Source organism: Salvelinus fontinalis, chromosome 32 (genome assembly GCF_029448725.1).
Source record: "Salvelinus fontinalis isolate EN_2023a chromosome 32, ASM2944872v1, whole genome shotgun sequence".
NCBI classification, from domain to species: Eukaryota; Metazoa; Chordata; class Actinopteri; order Salmoniformes; family Salmonidae; genus Salvelinus; species Salvelinus fontinalis.
The window spans coordinates 13,597,062-13,620,803 of NC_074696.1; the positions used below are offsets into that span (position 1 = coordinate 13,597,062).

General features: G+C 42.8%; 2 protein-coding genes across 10 annotated transcripts in view; one reads left to right on the forward strand and one right to left on the reverse strand.

The window, feature by feature from the left end:
• The first annotated feature begins 125 nt into the window (after positions 1-125).
• Positions 126-20,886, forward strand: LOC129830780 (fibrinogen-like protein 1). The gene is made up of 9 exons (XM_055893499.1): positions 126-1,188; positions 6,878-6,979; positions 7,122-7,912; positions 13,102-13,270; positions 13,517-13,676; positions 14,395-14,489; positions 15,035-15,123; positions 17,565-17,761; positions 20,104-20,886. The coding sequence occupies exons 3-9, from the start codon at positions 7,682-7,684 to the stop codon at positions 20,264-20,266; spliced, it is 1,104 nt and encodes a 367-aa protein (XP_055749474.1). The 5' UTR covers positions 126-1,188; positions 6,878-6,979; positions 7,122-7,681; the 3' UTR covers positions 20,267-20,886.
• mtus1b (microtubule associated tumor suppressor 1b) overlaps positions 20,401-23,742 on the reverse strand; it is an 83,305-nt gene continuing 79,963 nt past the window's right edge. For all 9 annotated transcript variants that reach the window (XM_055893490.1, XM_055893491.1, XM_055893492.1 and 6 more), the window contains one exon: positions 20,401-22,767. In XM_055893490.1, the coding sequence (XP_055749465.1) occupies positions 22,551-22,767 (217 nt within the window). In that variant the 3' untranslated portion in view covers positions 20,401-22,550. The remainder of the gene's footprint in view (positions 22,768-23,742) is intronic.

Consider the following 23,742-nt stretch of genomic DNA (forward strand, 5'->3'; position numbering starts at 1 on the left):
TTTTAAAAGTATCTATCATGCTAGAAAAGTTTAGAGGCCCCTGCCCAAGACATGTACTGCGGATTATACCATGTGTTTACGGTCAATTAAAATGTACGTTACACGTCATCATTAAGCGACACCGACCATGGCTATTATTGTAATTTATGAAAACATAGTTCGCTTTTTGGTTTGAATGTAATGTTAGGGTTAAGGTTAGTGTTAGGTTTAAAATCAGATTTTATGAAGATAAATTGTAGAAATAGGCGGGGTTTAGCCATCCAAGTGGGGTGCTTCATTTTGGTAGCAGTGAAGGAGTAACGTTAGCTAGCTACCTACTACGGATTCAATGGACTGCAGTGGTTCAGCTCAAACGTAATCTGAGTCCTACTACGGAAAACACAGCGAGACACCGTGCTTCCTGCCTGCCAACGGACTTTCTCTCCCCGATTGACCACCTCCTTCAGATGACCACTTAAACCATGAACTTTCTAATGACTTGTTTTTATAAATTACAGAATTTGTCTTTTTTTGTGCGCTTTGAGATTATTTCAAAAATATAAATATAATAAATTATGCCTTTGTGGCTGTTGTAACTAACTTTAGTGAAAAACCCATGTAAACCAGCCTTTCTTAAAGTATGGGTCGCGGACCTGTTAATGTTGGGTCGCGACGTGTCAGAGTAAATGTATAATTATGTAATGAATTACTGGAATTGATTTAGTTCAGTGCAACTACGGTCTCTGTTCCGTGCGCTCTCTGCTTAGCAACGGTCTTTGCTCAGTTTATCATCTGCGCGTGTGGAAGATGCCCGTGTGCTTCGCGGTTTTACCTGATCTTTTTTTTTGGAGATCACTCCGCGACACACGCTGCAGCGCTGTGGTTCAGCAGCAGATGATGATTCGCTGTCAACCATTGATTTGTCATTCACACTCGCCATCAAATTGACCCATGCTAGCAACAAGTTCTGACTGAGCTCAATCGTCATGAGAAGCCAATACACCGTTGAGTTTCTCGCTCTTTCATACAAACTTTGAGAAATAACGAGGAGTTCCCTCAATGTGTTTTGTGCGGGAAAGTGCTTAGTAATGACTCATTCAAAACGAACAAATTCATATAACGACACGTCCTGACTGTAACGTTATACAAAGGGAATTATTTCAGAAGAGGGCAGAATGCTTCAGGAAACAGTGCTTCGACGGTGGAAAAGTAAGTCCGCTAGCAAGGTATTGTTGTCAGTTTATAACAGGTGATGATAAGCAGAAATAAGGGAGTACTATCTCATAGTAGTATATGTGAGTTTCTCTTTCAAACAATCCCCTGGCCTTGTACACAGCTAATAGTTAACGCTAGCCAAAGCAAGCTAGCTACTGATAGTGCAACCCTAACAGTACAGATGAAGATGAAAAATCATCAGGCCTACTGTACTTCTTTCTGTTGAAAATATTGTTGGAAACAAGTCTAGGTTGGAACCGTTACTGTTAAAATACAAGTATTTATTTATTCTGAACTGATTGAAGCAAGATACTTTTTGGGGCAAACACACACAGTTCTGAGTTTCTCATCTACAGCAAGAAGCGGTCTGCTGCCTAACTGAGAAAGCAGTATATGTTCTGGTCCAGTTTGGCACCACATACCTATGTCAGTCAGGGTTCTCAACTCAGGATTACTTAAAAAACAATTACTTAAAACAAGTACTTAAAAAACAAGTCTCAATGCTGCGCATGACCTCAGTGTTGCTCTGTCAAAAACTGATCCCAGAATAGACATGCTTGTTGAAAACTTCAACCAGCCACACACCTCTCATTAGGACTGTGTGTGTTTTCTGCTCTACATCCGTGTGATTGTTTTTGGAAATATGTTTTATTTAAAATGAACCTTTATTTAAAATAGGTAAGTTAGTTAAGAACACATTCTTATTTTCAATGACGGCCTACCCGGCCAAACCTGGACGATGCTGGGATAACTGTGTGCCGCCCTATGGGACTCCCAATCACGGCCGGATGTTATACGGCCTGGATCAATCAGTTTATTCCAGTTCAGAATAAAAATGATGACTTCTATTTTAACAGCAACAGCTCCAACCTAGACTGTCTTTCGGCAATAATTTCTACAGTAAGATGTACAGTAGGCCTGAACATTTTATCTGTACTGTTACTTAGGGTTGCACTATCAAAAATCCTGCGTGTCTGTTCTGTTATGTATCTGTGTGATGTGATTAATCAGTTTGTTCCAGTTTAGAATTAAAATGATTTATTGAATTTGAACAGCAACAGTTCCAACCTAGACAGATATGTAAGAGTTTTTAATGGGTGAAAATAAACATGAATAGTTATTTATATGGCAATTTAATTTCATAGTTTTTGTCTATATTGCATTTGTTTTAGGCATAAGGGCAATGAAATGTACCAATATTTACATATAGTTGCATTTGTTCCTAAACTTGGGTTCCAGGAAAACACCATTTCTAATTTGGGTCCCAGGCTGAAAAAGTTTAAGAACCCCTGATGTAAACAATCAACAGTCTAACTTTATTAGGTTTTTCAGCCAAACAAGACAGGTTTCATTCATAAACTGATTGTTTTGTAACATTATTTTGATGTTCAGATGGAATCACGTTCTGGGTGTGTCGGATTCAGACTGCATTTTTGCAACACCGGTAGCGTCGATCATGGAGATGTTGAGCGAAACCGCCGCAGAAAAAATCTGCAAGCTCTTTGAGGATGGCTCCTCCAATTCATATTTGGAAATAAAGCAAAGCGTGGCTCAAGAAATACAATGCTATGAAAGAAGAATTAAACATGAATTGAAGTAATCGAAACGAGAATGGAAGGACTAGTTGCCAGAGTGACAAAACCTACGTTCGGTTAGCCGACTACACTAAATTCCTAGATTCATGATGGAGTTGAGTGGCGATTATTGTTGGAGAACAAGTTCCAACGTCACATAAAATACAAGTTTAAAAAAAAATAAAAATCAACGATTTCCGGGTCCGTACGGGAGTTGCAGCGATGGGACAAGACTGTAACTACCAACTGGATAAAAATGTAAAAAAGGTTTCAGCACACAAAGTAAATGCGTGCTATTCCTTGGGTGCTAAAATGCGTAGACTGGTCTCATAGACTAGACGTAAAGAAGTAAATGTAAATCTGGGATACACAAATTAGTATGATATGTTACATTTGGTATGGTTACATAAAATTGATTACTTAAGGAAAAAACAACAAAGGTTGCTGTAAGACCTTGTTAGCCTGCTGAGCTAAGGTATCTAGACTGTTAGCCTGCTGAGCTAAGGTATCTAGACTGTTAGCCTGCTGAGCTAAAGTATCTAGACTGTTAGCCTGCTGAGCTAAGGTATCTAGACTGTTAGCCTGCTGAGCTACAGTACCAAGACACTGTTAGCCTGCTGAGCTAAGGTATCTAGACTGTTAGCCTGCTGAGCTAAGGTATCTAGACTGTTAGCCTGCTGAGCTAAGGTATCTAGACGGTTAGCCTGCTGAGCTAAGGTGTCTAGACACAGTTAGCCTGCTGTGCTAAGGTATCTAGACACTGTTAGCCTGCTGAGCTAAGGTATCTAGACACTGTTAGCCTGCTGAGCTAAGGTATCTAGACACTGTTAGCCTGCTGAGCTAAGGTATCTAGACACTGTTAGCCTGCTGAGCTAAGGTATCTAGACACAGTTAGCCTGCTGGGCTAAGGTATCTAGACACAGTTAGCCTGCTGAGCTAAGGTATCTAGACACAGTTAGCCTGCTGAGCTAAGGTATCTAGACACAGTTAGCCTGCTGAGCTAAGGTATCTAGACACAGTTAGCCTGCTGAACTAAGGTATCTAGACACAGTTAGCCTGCTGAGCTAAGGTATCTAGACACAGTTAGCCTGCTGAGCTAAGGTATCTAGACACAGTTAGCCTGCTGAGCTAAGGTATCTAGACACAGTTAGCCTGCTGAGCTAAGGTATCTAGACACAGTTAGCCTGCTGAGCTAAGGTATCTAGACACAGTTAGCCTGCTGAGCTAAGGTATCTAGACACAGTTAGCCTGCTGAGCTAAGGTATCTAGACACAGTTAGCCTGCTGAGCTAAGGTATCTAGACACAGTTAGCCTGCTGAGCTAAGGTATCTAGACACAGTTAGCCTGCTGAGCTAAGGTATCTAGACACAGTTAGCCTGCTGAGCTAAGGTATCTAGACACAGTTAGCCTGCTGAGCTAAGGTATCTAGACACAGTTAGCCTGCTGAGCTAAGGTATCTAGACTGTTAGCCTGCTGAGCTAAAGTATCTAGACTGTTAGCCTGCTGAGCTAAAGTATCTAGACTGTTAGCCTGCTGAGCTAAAGTATCTAGATTGTTAGCCTGCTGAGCTAAGGTATCTAGACACTGTTAGCCTGCTGAGCTAAGGTATCTAGACACTGTTAGCCTGCTGAGCTAAGGTATCTAGACACTGTTAGCCTGCTGAGCTAAGGTATCTAGACACTGTTAGCCTGCTGAGCTAAGGTATCTAGACTGTTAGCCTGCTGAGCTAAGGTATCTAGACGGTTAGCCTGCTGAGCTAAAGTATCTAGACACTGTTAGCCTGCTGAGCTAAGGTATCTAGACACTGTTAGCCTGCTGAGCTAAGGTATCTAGACACTGTTAGCCTGCTGAGCTAAGGTATCTAGACACTGTTAGCCTGCTGAGCTAAGGTATCTAGACACTGTTAGCCTGCTGAGCTAAGGTATCTAGACACTGTTAGCCTGCTGAGCTAAGGTATCTAGACACTGTTAGCCTGCTGAGCTAAGGTATCTAGACACTGTTAGCCTGCTGCGCTAAGGTATCTAGACACTGTTAGCCTGCTGAGCTAAGGTATCTAGACTGTTAGCCTGCTGAGCTAAGGTATCTTAGCCCCTCACAGCTAACGGAGCTGTGAGGGGAACCGCACCTCCGTACCTTCAGGCTCTGATCAGGCCCTACACCCAAACAAGGGCACTGCGTTCATCCACCTCTGGCCTGCTCGCCTCCCTACCTCTGAGGAAGTACAGTTCCCGCTCAGCCCAGTCAAAACTGTTCGCTGCTCTGGCACCCCAATGGTGGAACAAACTCCCTCACGACGCCAGGTCAGCGGAGTCAATCACCACCTTCCGGAAACACCTGAAACACCACCTCTTTAAGGAATACCTAGGATAGGATAAAGTAATCCTTCTAACCCCCCCCCCCCCCCCCCCCCCCCCCTTTAAAAGAGTTAGATGCACTATTGTAAAGTGGTTGTTCCACTGGATATCATAAGGTGAATGCACCAACTTGTAAGTCGCTCTGGATAAGAGCGTCTGCTAAATGACTTAAATGTAATGTAAATGTTCAAATCCCCGAACCGGCAAGGTGGAAAAAGCTGCCGTTCAGCCCTTGAGCAAAGCAGTTCGCTCCCCCCATAACATCTGCTGCCCGGGCACAGATGAAGTAAACGTCAATTAAAGCAGCTCCCCGCACCTCTCTGATTCAGAGGAGTTGGGTTAAATGCTGAAGACACATTTTGGTTGAATGCATTCAGTTGTGCAACTGGCTAGGTATCGCCTTTCCAAAAGGTTGCATGTTCGAATCTCGTCACAGGCAACTTTAGCAACTTTGCAACTGCTTATTACTGTTTAGCTGCTTTTCAACTCCTTAGCATGTTAGCTAACCCTTCCCCTAACCTTAACTTTATAACCTAACTCCTTAACCCCTAGAGCTAGCTAACGTTAGCCACAACAAATTGGAATTCATAACATATCATACGTTTTTGCACATTTGTAACATATTGTACGAATTGCAATTTGTTAACATAATGTACAAATTGCATTTCGTTGTGCTGAGCAATTAATGCTTTTTGAGGTCGTTTCGGTTATAATTTTTTTTGTCACATTTCGATTTCAAATAGTTTTTTCAACAATAAATGCATTATGAAATAATGAGATTACAATGATTTTAGAGCTTGTTAATGGAAATTCCAGAGTTTGTAACCCCAGAGGCGCAACATTGCGAGACTTCCAGGAATTACGAAACAGACCAGGCTGATGTTTGATAAGTCAATGAAAGAAGTGAAAAATTCTTCCTTAGTTGTTCATTTTCTCAAAATCTAAAGGCACAACCTAGATTTGAGCCAACATCTTAAGTAGTTGAACATGTTATTACTTCAACATCGTGAAAGTGACAAACTGACACATTTAAATTTGTCATAAACAACTTTATATCAAAGGAGTGCCTTTGAGTTCACGGCCTGCATATGCGCAGTTCGGCACGAGACGACCGTTAGACCCGATGACGTGTTTCTGCGCATGAGTTTAGCTAGCAAACGTCACCATGACGAGATCTAGTAGTGTGATGGGGGGTGATTTCATACGAAAGGTAGTGTCTCGGATTTACGTACAGAATAATACGAAATGCTCTGAGACCACGTTGCAATGCCAGCTATTCTTTGGTGCTGAAATCTGTAGTTTTTGATAAAAAATTATTTTATTTGATGTCGGAGCTCCATTCCGCCCACAATAGTCGCTGCTCAACTCCATCGTACATCTTGGAGTTGAGTTTAGTCGTCTACTGTGCGTGTACCCTATCTGGCTAGCTACCAATTAACTTGCCAGACCCATTGAATGCACCCACCAAAGTCTAAATTAGTCCTTGATAAGATGGAAAGAATGAAAATCAGCAGTGGATTTCTAGGTCAGCACAGGATTCGAGGTCCAGATTTAAATTTGCCTAGAACCATGAACTCCAGTGTCCCAGCCTAGTAGATCTGAGTAACAGAATGTGGAGTTGGCTATCACTTGCATGCTAACTTAATCTAATGATACATTTATAAACCAAACAACCACATCTGACCATTGGTCAGGTGGTTTGAAGTTGTAGTTTGTGACATAGATTCACTCACTCATTTGTCATCCTTCTGACAGAGAATGGCAATGTCTCACTTTCTCCAGGAGAGGGAATCCTCTGCATGCAAACTTGCAATTTGACTGAGGATGACCACAACACTTTTAGAATGCACTGTGCTGGTGAGCCCACTACATCACTTTTTGTTGTTGTGAACACTTGTTTTTTATCCACTACATCACTTTATATGACTATCCATAATATTCCACTTGAAAATATCAGAATAATATTCCTGAATGAAAAACTATCTGTTTATTTCTACAGGAGGCAAGCGCCAAATTCCCAGGAGTCAAACAAGAGCATGTTGGGACGGTATTCATGAAATGGGCACAATGAGCAGTGGGACCAACACTGCTCTCAAGTCAGAGGCAGACACTGAGGGAATGATCCAGACAAAACAGCAGTCAGGAGCTGAACACAGTGAAGGTGTCTTCCTAAGTCTGAACCCAATTGTTTTTTTGTATTTTTAATTCGGCCTCGAAGACTCCTCGTGTTCCTACGCCACAGACACCAGAAGACAGTCGACGCAGTTCTCAGACACCCCAGCGAGAGCAGCACCGCCACTGCATCGATGCCAGCATAGCTCCAATACAGATTCCCCCAAGACAGGCAAGGAACCGCTACACTGCGGCAAGACTTTAAGCCGATACCCAGTGCTAGAGGCACATGAAAGCGTGTACACAGTGGAGAAGACGTATATGTGCGACGCGTGCGGCAGGGGTTTTCGCAAGTCGGAAATCGCAACATGCACCTAAAGCTCTGTGGCACCCACATTGGGTTTCCCTGTGACCTCTACTAGTCAGGGTCAATAATGCTGGTCAATAATGCCGGCATCAACAGGCTTTCTATATGTCACCCAGCATCAATTGGAGGTAGCTGTAGTTGGATACATGGCATCTCTACGCCAGCCAGCTCTCCCTCAGACACTTGCCTGGAGGCCTGGTCACATCAAATACCTCGGGGCAGAATCACATCAGCATGTAAACACACCTCACTTCTGGAGCGATCAGACCATTCAGGCCACACCTCTGAACACACCTTACTACAGCTCACCGGTAACTATCATGTGAACCAGCGGTATTCAAATCTTACCCTATAAGGTCTATGGCCTGCTGGTTTTCTGTTTTACCTGATAATTAATTGCGCCCACCTGGTGTCCCAGGTCTAAATCAGCCCCTGATTGAAGGGGAAGAATGAAAAAGACAACAGTGGAACTGGCTTCGACATCTGGGGGGTCCGTATCCACAAAGTGTCTCAGAGTGCTGATCTAGGATCAGTTTAGCCTTTTAATTCATAATGAAACAGACTGAATGGACAGATACATTTATTAAAAACACATTCCACCATATACTAATATATATTTTGATATGAGGAAGAAAAGCCTTATGCATGTATTTTATTTAACTAGGCAAGTCAGTTAAGAACCAATTCTTATTTACAATGACGGCCTAGGAACAGTGGGTTAACGACCCTGTTCAGGGGCAGAACGACAGATTTTTACCTTGTCAGCTCGGGGATTCAATCTAGCAACCTTTCGGTTACTGGCCCAAAGCTCTAAACACTAGGCTACCTGCCATCCTGAACAGTGAATTCCAAAATGATTGACACACTTGATAAAGATGAGCAAAAATTACTGTATGAAATAAATAATTTAAATACTGAGCTATATTGTATACAAAAAAAGGGGGGAAATTATATTATTTTATAATAATACAATTGCGCAGGGAAAGATTTAGTTTAACAAGTAATATTTTGCTTTCTCAAAAAGGGTAGAGGTCCAAATTATTGACACCCCGGTTTTCAATACGTCACCTTGCGAGGATAACAGCACTGAGCCTTTTTCTAAATTGTTTTATGAGTTGAAGAACACATTGGGATCTTAGACCGTTCCTCCAAACAGAATCCTTCCAGATCCTTGATATCCTTCGCCTGCGCTTATGAACTGCCCTCTTCAATTCAAACCACAGGTTTTCAATGGGTTTCAAGTCCAGAGACTGAGATGGCCATTGCAAAATTATGATTTTGTGGCCAATTAACATGGATTTTTAAGAGTGCTTGGGGTTATTGTCTTGCTGGAAGATCCACTTGCTGTCAAGTTTCAGGCTCCTATATCTAACATTTCCAGGTGCTAGTTAACGTTCATGATGCCGTTGGCCTTAACAAGGGCCCCAACGACCAGTGATCGTGCATACACAATCCCTCTCATAACATTATTTCTATAGAGTTACTTATAGCTCTCTGTGGTTCATTACAGCTGGAAGGTCCTCTGTTCTGAGACCATGGCAAATGTTGTCCACGTATGTTTTGTGTGGTTTTCCCAGAGGTCTTCGTCCATGAGAGGGAACCCACAGTATGAGACTGCTGGCAGCCAGCTCAGGATGTCTTGACACACTGACCAGCAAATATCAGCCTCCTGGCACTGATCTTCTCACTGATCTTGGGTAGACCTCCCTACAGCTATTGGTTGGTCAGGTATTGAAACCAGAGGACCCTTTTCACCTCTCAGCATCCTGGTGTAGCGACCATTTAGATGCTGGACAAGGGCAAAGAAACACACAATAATTGTTTAAAAAATATATCTACCTTATTCTGCCAACAAACAAAACTGTTTCAGTTAAACATTGTGCTTCCCTAAAAAGCCACAACACTATATATAGATGGATGGGCTTCCAGTTGGTTCAACAATATAATCATTACTGTATTGGTCCTTTATCAAAGAGACATTCAGGAGGATTCCCATAAGGAGAAATAACACTGACAGAAACTATAGGAAAGCACCCTTCATAGATACAACCACAGTTGGTCCTGCTGTATGCAAACAACCCCTTCCCTGCATACAACTCAGACCTGGGCCAAAACACAGGAGAGCACCTGTACTTGGTAATATTCTAGACGGGTTCCTAGTGTACAAACTAGTTTAAAGTGAAAACTTTACATTACATTTGGATCGTTAATTTTAAGAACAAATCCCTAACTGAAAAACAATGGTCTTTTTTTTATTTACAACATTTTAATCACAGCGTAGTTATCACAAAACAACCACTAACAGGTCCTGATCATCATTATAAAGAGACACATTTCAATTAAACAAACCTAACGCAACAATGCTGTAACGTTAGTAGCATCATTCACCGACAACACATTCAATTGTTTGTGAAGATAGATCACTGTAGTCTGAAATAACACCTGTAAATGTGAGGTTCCAACCTAATGTTTTGTCACAGTTTAGGGCAGACAATCAGGAACGTGTACTTTTTAATCTGTATGACATCATAGGGTTGTTGTAACATCACTCAATTAGCAGAGGATAGCCACAAACACTTCCACAAACTGTGTTTGCAATTGTGTGATTACTACTGGCTGAGTAGTGACTGCTCTCTAGTGGAGGAACGGCAGGACACAATTTTTGGCTGCGTTTAAACCCTGTTCTGATTCCCCCCACTAATTGGACTTTTGACTAATCACATCAGCTATTTTGCCATTAATTGGGCAAAATATCAGAATTGGGCTGCCTGTGTAAACTCAGCCTTCCACTTGATTTGAATAGTCACATTTACTAAAGTTTGTACCATTTTCTTCAATAGGGAATATATCCTCAAAAACCAAGCTAAAACATGAAACGGTCATCATTACACTTTACTTTTTTTTTATTTATTTACTTACTATCACTTTTGTTTGACCTTTTCATCCAATCTTCCATGTTAAATTCCCTCTGAAAAATCTTCTGGTGCTAATTTAGTAAATCTGCTTCTACGTTTACACAGGCAGCCCAATTCAGATCTTTTGCCAATTATTTGCATATATGATAACTAACTGATCATTTTCCTGATGTTTAAACAGCACAAAACCACACGGAAAATATGATCTTTTAACTTTCGATTTATACCACATCCATATGTGGATCTCAAACCTGATACAAACCAGATCCTCCACAACTGACTTGCCTGGACGATCAGATCTGATGTTTTTTAGTTATTTTTACAGGTCACCTGCCGTTACCATGGCAGGAAATGAGCATACATGCAGTAAAGAGGTCACTGGGACCCAAAAGGTGGGGGAAGAACAACTGACCACTCTTGTTGAAGCCACGGAAAATCAAGGCTGACCGCAATACTGCAGGCATTGCTAGCAGAAAACTGGATCCCCCATTATAGTGAATAGAAAAACTGCCATTTTGTGGTCAATCTTCATGTAAATAAAACAATGTTTTGAAAACCAACATGGTACCAATAATTGCTTCTAATACACCGGATGTATGTCCTTGAACCGATTTATTTTTTATTTTTAAATCGCACACAGAGAAAGTTAAGGATAATTGAGTTGCCAATGGAAGCCTGCGGAACCCCGGCCAGCCTTTAACTAAAGTTACTCATTGAGAGGGCGTAGCACTGAGCTTGCCTGCAATGCCACTTCCTGGAGTAGCTCAAACTGCTCATGTTATGTCTCCATGAGACTCCATTTTAACCAACTTCAATTGGTTTCAATGCGCTATGAAGTCTTCTCAATAGGAATGAATGGTGTCACGTGATCGATGGTTTTGTCCATTCACATATACTCTAATTGGGGAATGTGCAAGGACGCCATCATTGTCGGCCATTAAAAACAATCTGATCTAACAAAGTGGACATTTGTTAAATCCGTCATGATTTATGAGTTCTAACAAGCCCACAATGTGGTTACTAACACCATATTTGGATATATTTGGTTGGCTGTTTTCACTGCATAATATTGAGAAGTTATTTTGGGGGTTTAGAAATGTTTTCTGCTAAATGCTAACTTTTGTTTGTATAAGCTGGTAGCATAGCTAGGCATATAGAAATCGGTGGTGGTAGTTTAAGCCGTTTTTAAGTGTGATGCACTTGATTGTTGATGATGATATGAACATGTATTGGGGTTGACATCCATACAAGCATTATACCTCAAGATTTTTACCCCAACATTGTGCAAAATACACACATAAACAATAGCCTAAAAGTAGGCTAAATTTGGTGGGTGGCAATGAGGAGATTCTGAATCTTTCCCCCCACGAGGAGTTAATGTGCATGGTGGCTCCATGGCGTTTCCATTGTTTTGGTTGAATTCCATTGATCTCTTTACCGCATCTATGCGGTACTTCAGAGGCTACATTAGTTTGAATGTGGAAAGGTGATATGGGTCACCTGTAAAACTGAGTTTGGGCAGTAACAAAAATTGGATATAGAAAGAAAATCTGAGTTGGGTTCTTAGGGTGGCTGTGTAAACATAGCCCAAATGCCTTATTTATCCATCATAAACTGGATTGGTAAGATCTGAATCAAACCCATTGAATTAATAGAAGTAAATCAAAACTAGAGCTAAAACATGAAACAAGGGGAATGTTGACTTTAGGCAGGGAAAGTTACAAGTCGTTGAATTCAAATAAGAGTCGGAAGGGCCATGTTTAAGATTACGCCAGTAAAAAGTGGTATTGTATCACCAGTTGGGTTATGAGAAGGGAGGATAGATAGAGGGAAGACACTACAAAAGGCAACCCTCTTCCTACGCAATAGACCACTAGACACAACAAGGTTCAATAAGAAGGTCAATGGCCAGACTAGGGTGGGAAGTCACTAGCCATTTTTCAAAGTACAGCAGAACACTCGTGCTGACTCCGATGTGTAGACACTAGTGTTCTGCGTCCCAAATGGAACCCTATTTCCTATATAGTGTACTACTATTGACCAGGTGCCATTTGGGATGCAACCAGTGTCTTCCATGGTGGGTTGTCAGAGGGTAGGGTGAACAGAGCGTCAGTAACACTGGTGGTTGAACATAGATCACACGCCATGGCAGGAGCGTCCACCATAGCAGTTTTGGGTTTTTTGTTCCTCACGGAATGCCACTCGGTAAGATTTATTTAGATTTTGATTGGCTTTGGTTCATATTGTGCATAATTCTACTTCCTTAACACCCACATACATTGTGATGACATTTAATGTGCCATTTGGTGTATTCTGCATGCACCTGCATGTATGTTTGTGTGTGCATGCATCGTCTGTCTCTGCATCCAAATATAGTTCATATCAGATTATATCATAACAGGTTTCTTTATTTATGTTATTGTTGAATGTACTGAGATTAGCATTTGTAGGCTAACACATAAAATGAACAAACGTGTTCCTTTATCTTATCTTGAAAACTGATAGAACGGATCATTCTGATCCGTTAAATGAGTTGTATAGCCTGAGAGAGTGAACAGAGTCCCCCTCTCCCCCCTGTCCACTAGGCTCCAGTGCAGTGTGGGGAGATGGTGGGGCGTCTGCAGGCTGAAATGGAGGACCTGGTGAGGGTGATCAACGACCAGCACCACTACATCCAGGGGCTTCACCTCAGCCAGGCCCAGAAGCTGCCTCAGATCCCCCAGACACACCTCCAGACTGGGGGCCAGTACAAAGGTCAGGCAGGGGGTAGAACCCCATAGCTCCTGTTGTTAATGTGGAATTCTATGGGTAGAACATAGAATTAATGGAATGTCTTTTTACTGAACTGAATTTAGTTTTTTTGTGTGATTCATGTTTGATTAGCTATTCAATTTAGTTTTTAAAACAGACATAAATAGTCAAAGACAATGTGCTGTATAAGGAATGGATTGGGTGCCATTTGGTGTGCATGCACTGTAACAATGTCCTCTGTGTGTTTAGACTGTGCTGAGATATATAAGGATGGGAACTCAGTTAGTGGCCTGTATATGATCAGACCGGACCAGGCTCCCTCCTCTTTCATGGTGTTCTGTGACATGAGTGATGGAGGAGGCTGGACTGTCTTCCAGAGAAGAAAGGACGGAACGGAGTCCTTCGACAAGTAGGTGGAAAGAAAACACCACTATCGACTGACAGGTTGATCAAATTAAATCATTTTAAGTTTTGATGTATTTTACGTTAGATATCCTAACTAATACCTTTCGGTTTGCAACAAATTGTCATGGTATGCTTTCTCAAAGCTCCAGCACAGATCAAGTATTGGGAGCAGAAAATATTTCTGGTATCAGATTGTTCTCACATAGAAACTTCATTGGGAGGAATGATGTTTAACATGCTTTTTACACTTGTATCACAAAACATGTTTTTGAAAATCGTGATAAAAGGGCCTAAAGTGGCTTCATGTAAGACTTACATGTCTCCTGTAAGACCTTATGACCTGTGATCCCGTACCAGATACAGACAACATCATGGTGTCATCATACTCTTTATAATGTGATCTAACTGATGGAATATGTTCAGACTCTGACATTCACATTCATTTATTCAACACTATAAATATGAATATGAATATCTCAAAACTACATTTTTTTATTAAAAAAAAGACATTGTTTGGAACAATATACTCTACAAGTACATCATATTTCCAGAGTGGGCACTTTGGTACTTTTAATGATATAACTCAAACATCTTTCCTCCCAATTACATTTTTGTGAGAATTGCCAAAACTATCTGAGATACCAAAATATTTTCCACTCCCACTATCGTTGGTTTCAGGTTTAGCGTCACTTGCATGTGGGTGTGTCTCCCTCCCTCTACAGAGCGTGGGTGGAGTATAAGCATGGTTTTGGAGACAGCGAGTCAGACGGAGAGTTCTGGCTAGGGAACGACCCCCTACACTACCTCACCTCTCAAGGTGAAGAGGAAAACCTACAACTAGGGCCAAGAGCTTTTCCCCACCACTTGATCTGACCAGGAAAAACTCCCGGCCCCTAGGAACAGGCTGTAATAGTAATATGACCCAGAGTTGTTCCTGGCCTTAGTCAGGTTATAACTAGGACACAGAGTTTTCCTTGTCAGGTAACAACTCTTGGCTAGAAAAAACATCTAAAAGGCATGTGGCCAAATTCACATGGAATGTACCTAATAATGACAATGAATTGCTTTTATATTACATAGAGCTTTTAACTACAGTAGATCTCAAAGAGCCCTATTTCCAATTTGAGATAAGTTGACTTAAAATGGACTCAAGTCCAAAAATGTTGACATAAGTCAATCTTTTAATGGCTTAAGTCCTTGTTAAGTTTACTTATCTCAAGTCTGATCGTGGCCCCGAGTGCTTTACATTGTACGAGGCCACAGCAACTCAACTCATCCACCACCACTACTGTCTCACCCACCTGGGTGACAATTGGTGGCCACTTTGGCTCTTTATGACCCGTATTTGACTCTGTTTTCTAGGCGACTACAACCTAAAGATCAACATGGAGGACTTTGACGGAAACCAGCGCTTCGCCAAGTACAAAAACATGAAAGTGGATGATGAAAAGGTACACGTGAACACAACACCACGGTCTTTACTGCAGACATCCCTCACATGGAACAGACACGGTTTTCCCATAACACTGGGTGTCACTATTTTGTCTACTCTTGTTCAAACTGTACCAAAGGCAGTTCAGATCTTGATAGAACGTTAAGAACAAGGACGTGTGTAGTATTTTGCCTTCTTTTTTAACCCAACACACCCCCCCTTCCCTTTCTTTGTTGACATAAGTCCTTGTTCGCAAAAAACCAAACCAATCTACCGTTCATACTGTATAAACTGGGGATTACCAGGACTAGTATACAGAGCATGCGCTGATCAGCTGACATTTGCAACCTCTCCCTAACTATGTCTGTAATACCTTTAACATGTCAAGTTGACCACCATAGTTCCTGTGCCCAAGGACGCCAAGGTAACCTGTCTAAATGTCTACCGCCCTGTAGCACTCACAACTGTAGCAATGAAATGCTTTGAAAGGCTGGTCATGGCTCACATCAACACCATCATCCCAGACACCCTGGACCCACTCCAATTTGCATACCACCCCAACAGATGACACAATCTCTATTGCACTCCACACTGCCCTCTCCCACCTGGATAAGAGGAACTCCTGTGTGAGAATGTTGTTTATTGACTACAGCTCAGCGTTCAACACCATAGTGCCCTCCAAGGTCATTACTAATCTCAGGACCCTGGGACTGAACACCTCCCTCTGCAACTGGATCCTGGACTTCCTGATGGGCCGCCCTCAGGTGGTGAGGGTTGTCAACATCACATCCACCACACTGATCCTCAACACGGGAGCCCCTCAGGGTGCGCGGTAGCGCACAACTCCAATACCGTCATTAAGTTTGCTGACGGCGGTAGGCCCGATCACCAACCACGATGAGACAGCCTATAGCAGGGCTCTCCAACCCTGTCCCTGGAGAGCTACCTTCCTGTAGGTTTTCATTCCAACCCCACTTGTAACTCACCTGATTCAGTTCATCAACCAGCTGATTATTAGAATCAGGTGTGCTAGATTATGGTTGGAGTGAAAACCTATAGGATGGTAGCTCTCCAGGGACAAGGTTTGAGAGCTCTGGCCTATAGGGAGGTCAGTGACATGGCAGTGTGGTGCCAGGAGCTGATCGTGGTCTCCAGGAAATGGTTGGCCGAGCACGCCCCCATCCACATTGACGGAGCTTTAGTGGAGCGGGTTGAGAGCTTCTAGTTCCTCGGTGTCCACATCGCTAAGGAATTAACATGGTCCATACACACCAACACAGTCCTGAAGAAGGCATGACAATGCCTCTTCCACCTCAGGAGGCTGAAAAGATTTGTCATGGGCCCTCAGATCCTCAAAAAGTTATACGGCTGCATCACTGCTCGGTATGGCAACTGCTTTGCATTCGACCACAAGGTGCTAGAGAGGGTAGTGCATATGGCCCAGTACATAATTGGCCGAGCTCCCTGCCATCCAGGACCTCTATACCAGGCGGTGTCAGAGGAAGGCCCTAAAAATGATAAAACACTCCAGCCACCCAAGTCATGGACTGTTCTCTCTGCTACCACACAGCAAGCGGTACCGATGCATCCAGTCTGGAACCAACAGGACCCTAAACAGTTTCTACCTCCAAGCCATAAGACTCCTAAATAGTTAACCAAATAGCTACCTAGATTATCTGCATTGACTCTCCCCTTTGCACTAACTCTTTTGACTCATCACATACACTGCTGCTACTGTTTATTATCTATCCTGTTCCCTAGTCACTTTACCCCTACCCATATGTACATATCTACCTCAATTACCTCGAACACCTGCACATCGACTTGGCTATGTACACGGGGTACCAGTACCAAGGTATCGCTACTCATTGTGCATTTATTATTACGTGTTATTACGTCTTATTTTATTTCTCTGCATTGTTGGGAAGGACCCGTGAGTAAGTATTTCACTGTTAGTCTACACTTGTTGTTTACGAAGCACAGGACAAATAGAATGTGATTTGAATGTCCTTGAGCAAAGGTCCTGGGGAAACCAGCAATCCTCTTCATTCACCTACTCATATTAGCCCATTCTGGAACAAGATCAATATTTGTAGACAGCAGTATTCAGAAAGATACACCTCAGCAGTGCTCTGTTTAGGAGAACATTGACTGTGTTACAGTATAAGCATGTTGGTCTATCACTCCTGGTCCTCAGCCTATTACCTAAAGTTGTGGTACCTTTTACACTAGGCGTGGGGGAATTCTGGCCCAGGACTTCTGCAGTGTGTGCACACCAATGTAGGCATTTGTTTGAGGTCTAAATTGAAGACCACAATTAGTTGAAATTTGAGATCAGGTGTTAGGTTAAAGGGGATAGTTAAGTGATTTTACATAGTTAAATATTCAAAATCACTGAATTATTTCCCCATAAAATACTTTAAAAAACTACTCCCTAAAATACTCTTCTTCCCCCTCCAGAACCAGTATAAGCTTCATCTGGGTGAGTACACTGGCAATGCGGGGGACGCCCTCCCCGAAGCCCACCCCTCTCCCAGTGGGCAGTGGAACAGTCTAGGAGCCGGTCAACAGGGAGTCAAGTTCAGTACCTACGACCATCCCAACAAGGACGATGAGAAGTGTATCCGCCATGACATGTCAGGGTGGTGGTTCAGCAAGTATGACCTTCTGCATTACTGTGGAGATTTAGTTACCTCTGAACCACAGAGTATTGGCCTCCTGTATTACTGTGGAGATTCAGTAACCTCTCAACAGAGTATTGGCCTTCTGCATTACTGTGGAGATTCAGTAACCTCTGAACAACAGAATATTGGCCTCCTGTATTACTGTGGAGATTCAGTAACCTCTGAACAACAGAATATTGGCCTCCTGTATTACTGTGGAGATTCAGTAACCTCTCAACCACAGAGTATTGGCCTCCTGTATTACTGTGGAGATTCAGTAACCTCTGAACCACAGAGTATTGGCCTCCTGTATTACTGTGGAGATTCAGTAACCTCTCAACATAGTATTGGCCTTCTGCATTACTGTGGAGATTCAGTAACCTCTGAACAACAGAATATTGGCCTCCTGTATTACTGTGGAGATTCCGTAACCTCTGAACAACAGAATATTGGCCTCCTGTATTACTGTGGAGATTCAGTAACCTCTCAACCACAGAGTATTGGCCTCCTGTATTACTGTGGAGATTCAGTAACCTCTCAACAGAGTATTGGCCTTCTGCATTACTGTGGAGATTCAGTAACCTCTCAACAGAGTATTGGCCTCCTGTATTACTGTGGAGATTCAGTAACCTCTCAACCACAGAGTATTGGCCTCCTGTATTACTGTGGAGATTCAGTAACCTCTGAACCACAGAGTATTGGACTCCTGTATTACTGTGGAGATTCAGTAACCTCTGAACCACAGAGTATTGGCCTCCTGTATTACTGTGGAGATTCAGTAACCTCTCAACAGAGTATTGGCCTTCTGCATTACTGTGGAGATTCAGTAACCTCTGAACAACAGAATATTGGCCTCCTGAATTACTGTGGAGATTCAGTAACCTCTCAACAGAGTTTTGGCAAAAACATTTATTTTCCACATCGACTCGCCTACATATTTATTTGGACAGAGAAGCTAAAACTTTTAATTTGGCTCTATACTCCAGCATTTTGAGAGAAAATGTTTTGTATGATACAGTATAAAGTAACACCTTTTTTTTTTACCATTTAGAAATGAATGCAACCCCATTTGAAGGTATCATAGGTACTTGGACAAATTCACTTATAGTGTATACAATTTAGTCAAGTTTAGTATTTGGTCCCATATTCCTATCCCGTCGTGACTACACATTTGCAGTTTGATTTGGTTATGTTTTTCGCGTTATGTTTACAGATAATCATGAATGAGTCGTGAATAATGACAAGTTACAGATGCACAAAGATCATGCCCCCAAAATATGCTAACCTCTCACCATTACCAATAACAGAGGATACAACAAAACCTGCTAACCTCTCACCATTACCAATAACAGAGGATACAACAAAACCTGCTAACCTCTCACCATTACCAATAACAGAGGCTACAACAAAACATGCTAACCTCTCACCATTACCAATAACAGAGGATACAACAAAACATGCTAACCTCTCACCATTACCAATAACAGAGGCTACAACAAAACATGCTAACCTCTCACCATTACCAATAACAGAGGATACAACAAAACATGCTAACCTCTCACCATTACCAATAACAGAGGATACAACAAAACATGCTAACCTCTCACCATTACCAATAACAGAGGATACAACAAAACATGCTAACCTCTCACCATTACCAATAACAGAGGATACAACAAAACATGCTAACCTCTCACCATTACCAATAACAGAGGATACAACAAAACATGCTAACCTCTCACCATTACCAATAACAGAGGATACAACAAAACATGCTAACCTCTCACCATTACCAATAACAGAGGATACAACAAAACATGCTAACCTCTCACCATTACCAATAACAGAGGATACAACAAAACATGCTAACCTCTCACCATTACCAATAACAGAGGATACAACAAAACATGCTAACCTCTCACCATTACCAATAACAGAGGACGGTAGCATTTTTTTTTAGGGGTATGATATTTATGCCTCCAACTTTCTCACTCATTATTCACGATTATCCGTAATCATGGTAGCATCCACATTAATGTAGAATTGTTGAGAAATATTATATTCTTATTTACACTAAAAGTAACAACAAAATGACACAATACATTATTTTCCCTTCTTTTCTATTGGGCAGAACATAATCTGAAACACAACCAAATCAATCAATGGTTGCGTGCCATCGACAGTGTTATTGACTGATAGATTGCGATAACATATGATATGGTTAGCAGGTAAAATACTTATCCAGGAGTTGTAAGATCTGGCAACGTCCAAGCAATGGAACGCGACCTATTACTATGAATCTCAGATGTTGGTGTCATTCTGCGTCTCTCCACCAGGTGTGAGTCTGGCAACTTGAACGGTCACTACTACAACGGGTCGTACCAAGCGGTGATGGATGACGGGGTGGTCTGGTACACCTGGCACGGCTGGTGGTATTCAATCAAATCCGTAGTCATGATGATCCGGGCCTCCGACGTCCATCCGGCTGGATCCAACTGACCAGAACGCCAGACGACATCGATCCTGTTGAGTTTTTCCTCAATTAGGATAGGCTAAAGGTGGCGTTACGTCATAGAGAACATCCAATCATAACAATTTTGATGCTAATTGAGGTAAAACAGTAATTCTGCTCATAGATTATTAAAGGATTACATTTATTTTCATCATCAATTGCACACCAAAAATGTATTTCAGCTTTTAACCCAACCCCTTTGAATCAGAGAGGTGTGGGGGGCTACCACATTGGGTTCCAGGGGAGCTGTTGTTGTGGGGGGGTCCACTGCCTTGCTCAAGGGCAGAACAGATGTTTTATCTTGTTGGCTCAGGGATTCCAACTGGCAACCTTTTGGTTATTAGCCCAACGTTTTAACTTGCTCGGCCACCTGCTGCTAGCCAATATGCATATGAACTACACATCCAGCCCAAAGCAGGAGGTTTAAAACATACTTTCTTAGTCGCCAATGTAGCATGTCTAACTGTTAAAAATAACAACGTGAATGTGACTGTTGGGCGATTTTTACATGTTTTTCTTTTATAAATAATGGTACAATTGTGTACTTTCCACTCAAATATTTTCTGATTGTGACAATTTGAATAAAATGTTATGATACTATGTTCAACATTTACTTTAACAGAAATATTGCCTATATTTCCCCCCCAGAGTTATCTTGCACCCAGAATGGGCACATTCCAGGTCGTTCTCTCTGGCACCCAGACTGGGCACGCTCCAGGTCGTTCTCGCTGGGCACATTCCAATCTCAAAAGAGACTGCTCTAATCATATAAATGGGCTTCCTCAGACAAACAGTTCTCCAGACATTGTGAGATCTAATCTACTGCACTAAAGACAACCTGGAACACACCCATTTATTTTGTGTTTTAAGCCAACCCTTAAAACATTCACTAGTTTCTACCTGTTAATACTGCAGGCAGAAATAAGACACTAGAAATGACTGAGTGTGCAAACAAACCAGTATTACATTACCGAGATACAGACAGAGCACCAAAACCTCACCAGTGAAGAGATCTGAGAGAGTGTATTATTTCCATGTTAAAGTAGAGGAGATTTGAGGCCACTGAGGTAGGTGTTAAATGGGTGATCTGTGCCCTCCAGGGCGGATTCCCTTCTCTAGGGACTACTGCACAACAACAAGATTGAGCGTGTGCACACACACACACACTGCTTCGACATAGCGGTCAATCATTTTGACAGGTAAAAGACTTGTGTGTAACCAATCTATTCCAATGTATTACATCATCCAAATACCTTATTAACCATATCCACTATTTAATTATGTATTTATAGAGGGATAATAAAGATAACTTTGACCTTGATTTGTTTATTTACCTTTTAAAATTAAACAAAATGATGGTCAGTTTGAGGCATTCTCGGAGAAGTGGAGAGGTTTGAGATAACATTGGCTCAACACAAAGTTTTGGATTGGGAACATTGAGCGATAAAGCACAGATGGGTAAATACATTCCACAGTTTTATTAAGGTAGAGAGATGAAGGGTTGGGATTAAAGTTCACTTTAACTCTGAATATCCGCGCCCAGATATGGACTGTTTATACAAGGGGTCAAAAGCAAGTGCTCGTTGGATAAAGCTCTGCTCTTCAATAAGTCACCCTAAAAGTCCTCAAAAACGCTCTATACCAAAGATGGTGGAAAAATGAAGATGCCCTACTCAGGCCGTTTACCAGATATTTTTTTTAATTGACTATATGAACCAGAAAAAAGGGAATGCGATGTCTCACTTCCACTTCCGTCTCTGGCCTATACCATTTTCAAAACTACATCCAAAGTTTTTAGCACAAACTTTATTAGGGGAGCGGGGAACACGATGCACAAATAAAAGGAGAATCAAAACGAGCTGAGAAGCTATGTACAAACCCTGAGGTTTAAGTTGCCTGTTCTTTCTCTCTGCTGAGGGGAAAAAAGTGAGAGAAATCAGGCAGAAAAAAAGGCAGAATTGTCCTACGCTTTAAGTAAGTGCATCTGTGCAACATTGTCTTCTCTTTCTGGGAGCAAAGAAAACATCTGTACAAGTCATTGTGGGCAGAAGCCAAAACTGCAGCGTCATCATATGAAGTAGTCCCATCCGTATTTGGAATAGCTTTGTCTCCTTGAGAGGCTGGGGTTGGTGATCTGGGGGGTAGGAGGTAAGGGACTGTAGAGGGGGGTTGTCTTTAGGGTGTGTTGGAGGGGATATCCACACAAACACTTTCTCTCCCCCCACACACACACTCTCTCTTTCTCTCTCTCCCCTTGGTGTCCAGTTTGGGTTATCTGGTGGGCGAGAGTGGGGCTGCGGCGGTGGGGAAGGAGGCCGAGTTGCCGGGCGAGTGGAAGGGCGAGGAGGGCGAGAGGCGGCGGGGGCTGGCCAGGTCTCCATTGTGCAGCTTCCACAGCAGCTCCTCATTCTCCATGGAGAGACGCTTGTTGACCTTGGACTCCTTCTGCAGGGTCTGCTGCAGCATGGCCTGCTCACTGGACAACTGCCTGCAGGAGACACAGAGAGGGGAAGAAACACACAGAGAGGAGAGAGAGGTCAGAGAGGGGAAGACACACAGAGAGGAGAGAGAGGTCAGAGAGGGGAAGACACACAGAGAGGAGAGAGAGGTCAGAGAGGGGAAGACACAGAGAGGAGAGAGAGGTCAGAGAGGGGAAAACACACAGAGAGGAGAGAGAGGTCAGAGAGGGGAAGACACACAGAGAGGAGAGAGAGGTCAGAGAGGGGAAGACACACAGAGAGGAGAGAGAGGTCAGATAGGGGAAGACACACAGAGAGGAGAGAGAGGTCAGAGAGGGGAAGACACACAGAGAGGAGAGAGAGGTCAGAGAGGGGAAGACACACAGAGAGGAGAGAGAGGTCAGAGAGGGGAAGACACACAGAGAGGAGAGAGAGGTCAGAGAGGGGAAGACACACAGAGAGGAGAGAGAGGTCAGAGAGGGGAAGACACAGAGAGGAGAGAGAGAGGTCAGAGAGGGGAAGACACACAGAGAGGAGAGAGAGGTCAGAGAGGGGAAGACACACAGAGAGGAGAGAGAGGTCAGAGAGGGGAAGACACACAGAGAGGAGAGAGGGGTCAGAGGGGAAGACACACAGAGAGGAGAGAGAGGTCAGAGGGGAAGACACACAGAGAGGAGAGAGGGGTTAGAGAGGGGAAGACACACAGAGAGGAGAGAGGGGTCAGAGAGGGGAAGACACACAGAGAGGAGAGAGGGGTCAGAGAGGGGAAGACACACAGAGGAGAGAGAGGTCAGAGAGGGGAAGACACACAGAGAGGAGAGAGGGGTCAGAGAGGGGAAGACACACAGAGAGGAGAGAGAGGTCAGAGAGGGGAAGACACACAGAGAGGAGAGAGAGGTCAGAGAGGGGAAGACACACAGAGAGGAGAGAGAGGTCAGAGAGGGGAAGACACACAGAGAGGAGAGAGAGGTGAAGACACACAGAGAGGAGAGAGAGGTGAAGAC

Bases quoted from the DNA above. Each gene is read 5' to 3' on its own strand.
- LOC129830780 (XM_055893499.1), top strand. From the start codon at position 7,682: ATGCCGGCATCAACAGGCTTTCTATATGTCACCCAGCATCAATTGGAG. The intron at 7,913-13,101 runs GTAACTATCATG...CCTGTCCACTAG, and splicing joins CACCTTACTACAGCTCACCG to GCTCCAGTGCAGTGTGGGGA. The intron at 13,677-14,394 runs GTAGGTGGAAAG...CTCCCTCTACAG, and splicing joins GGAACGGAGTCCTTCGACAA to AGCGTGGGTGGAGTATAAGC.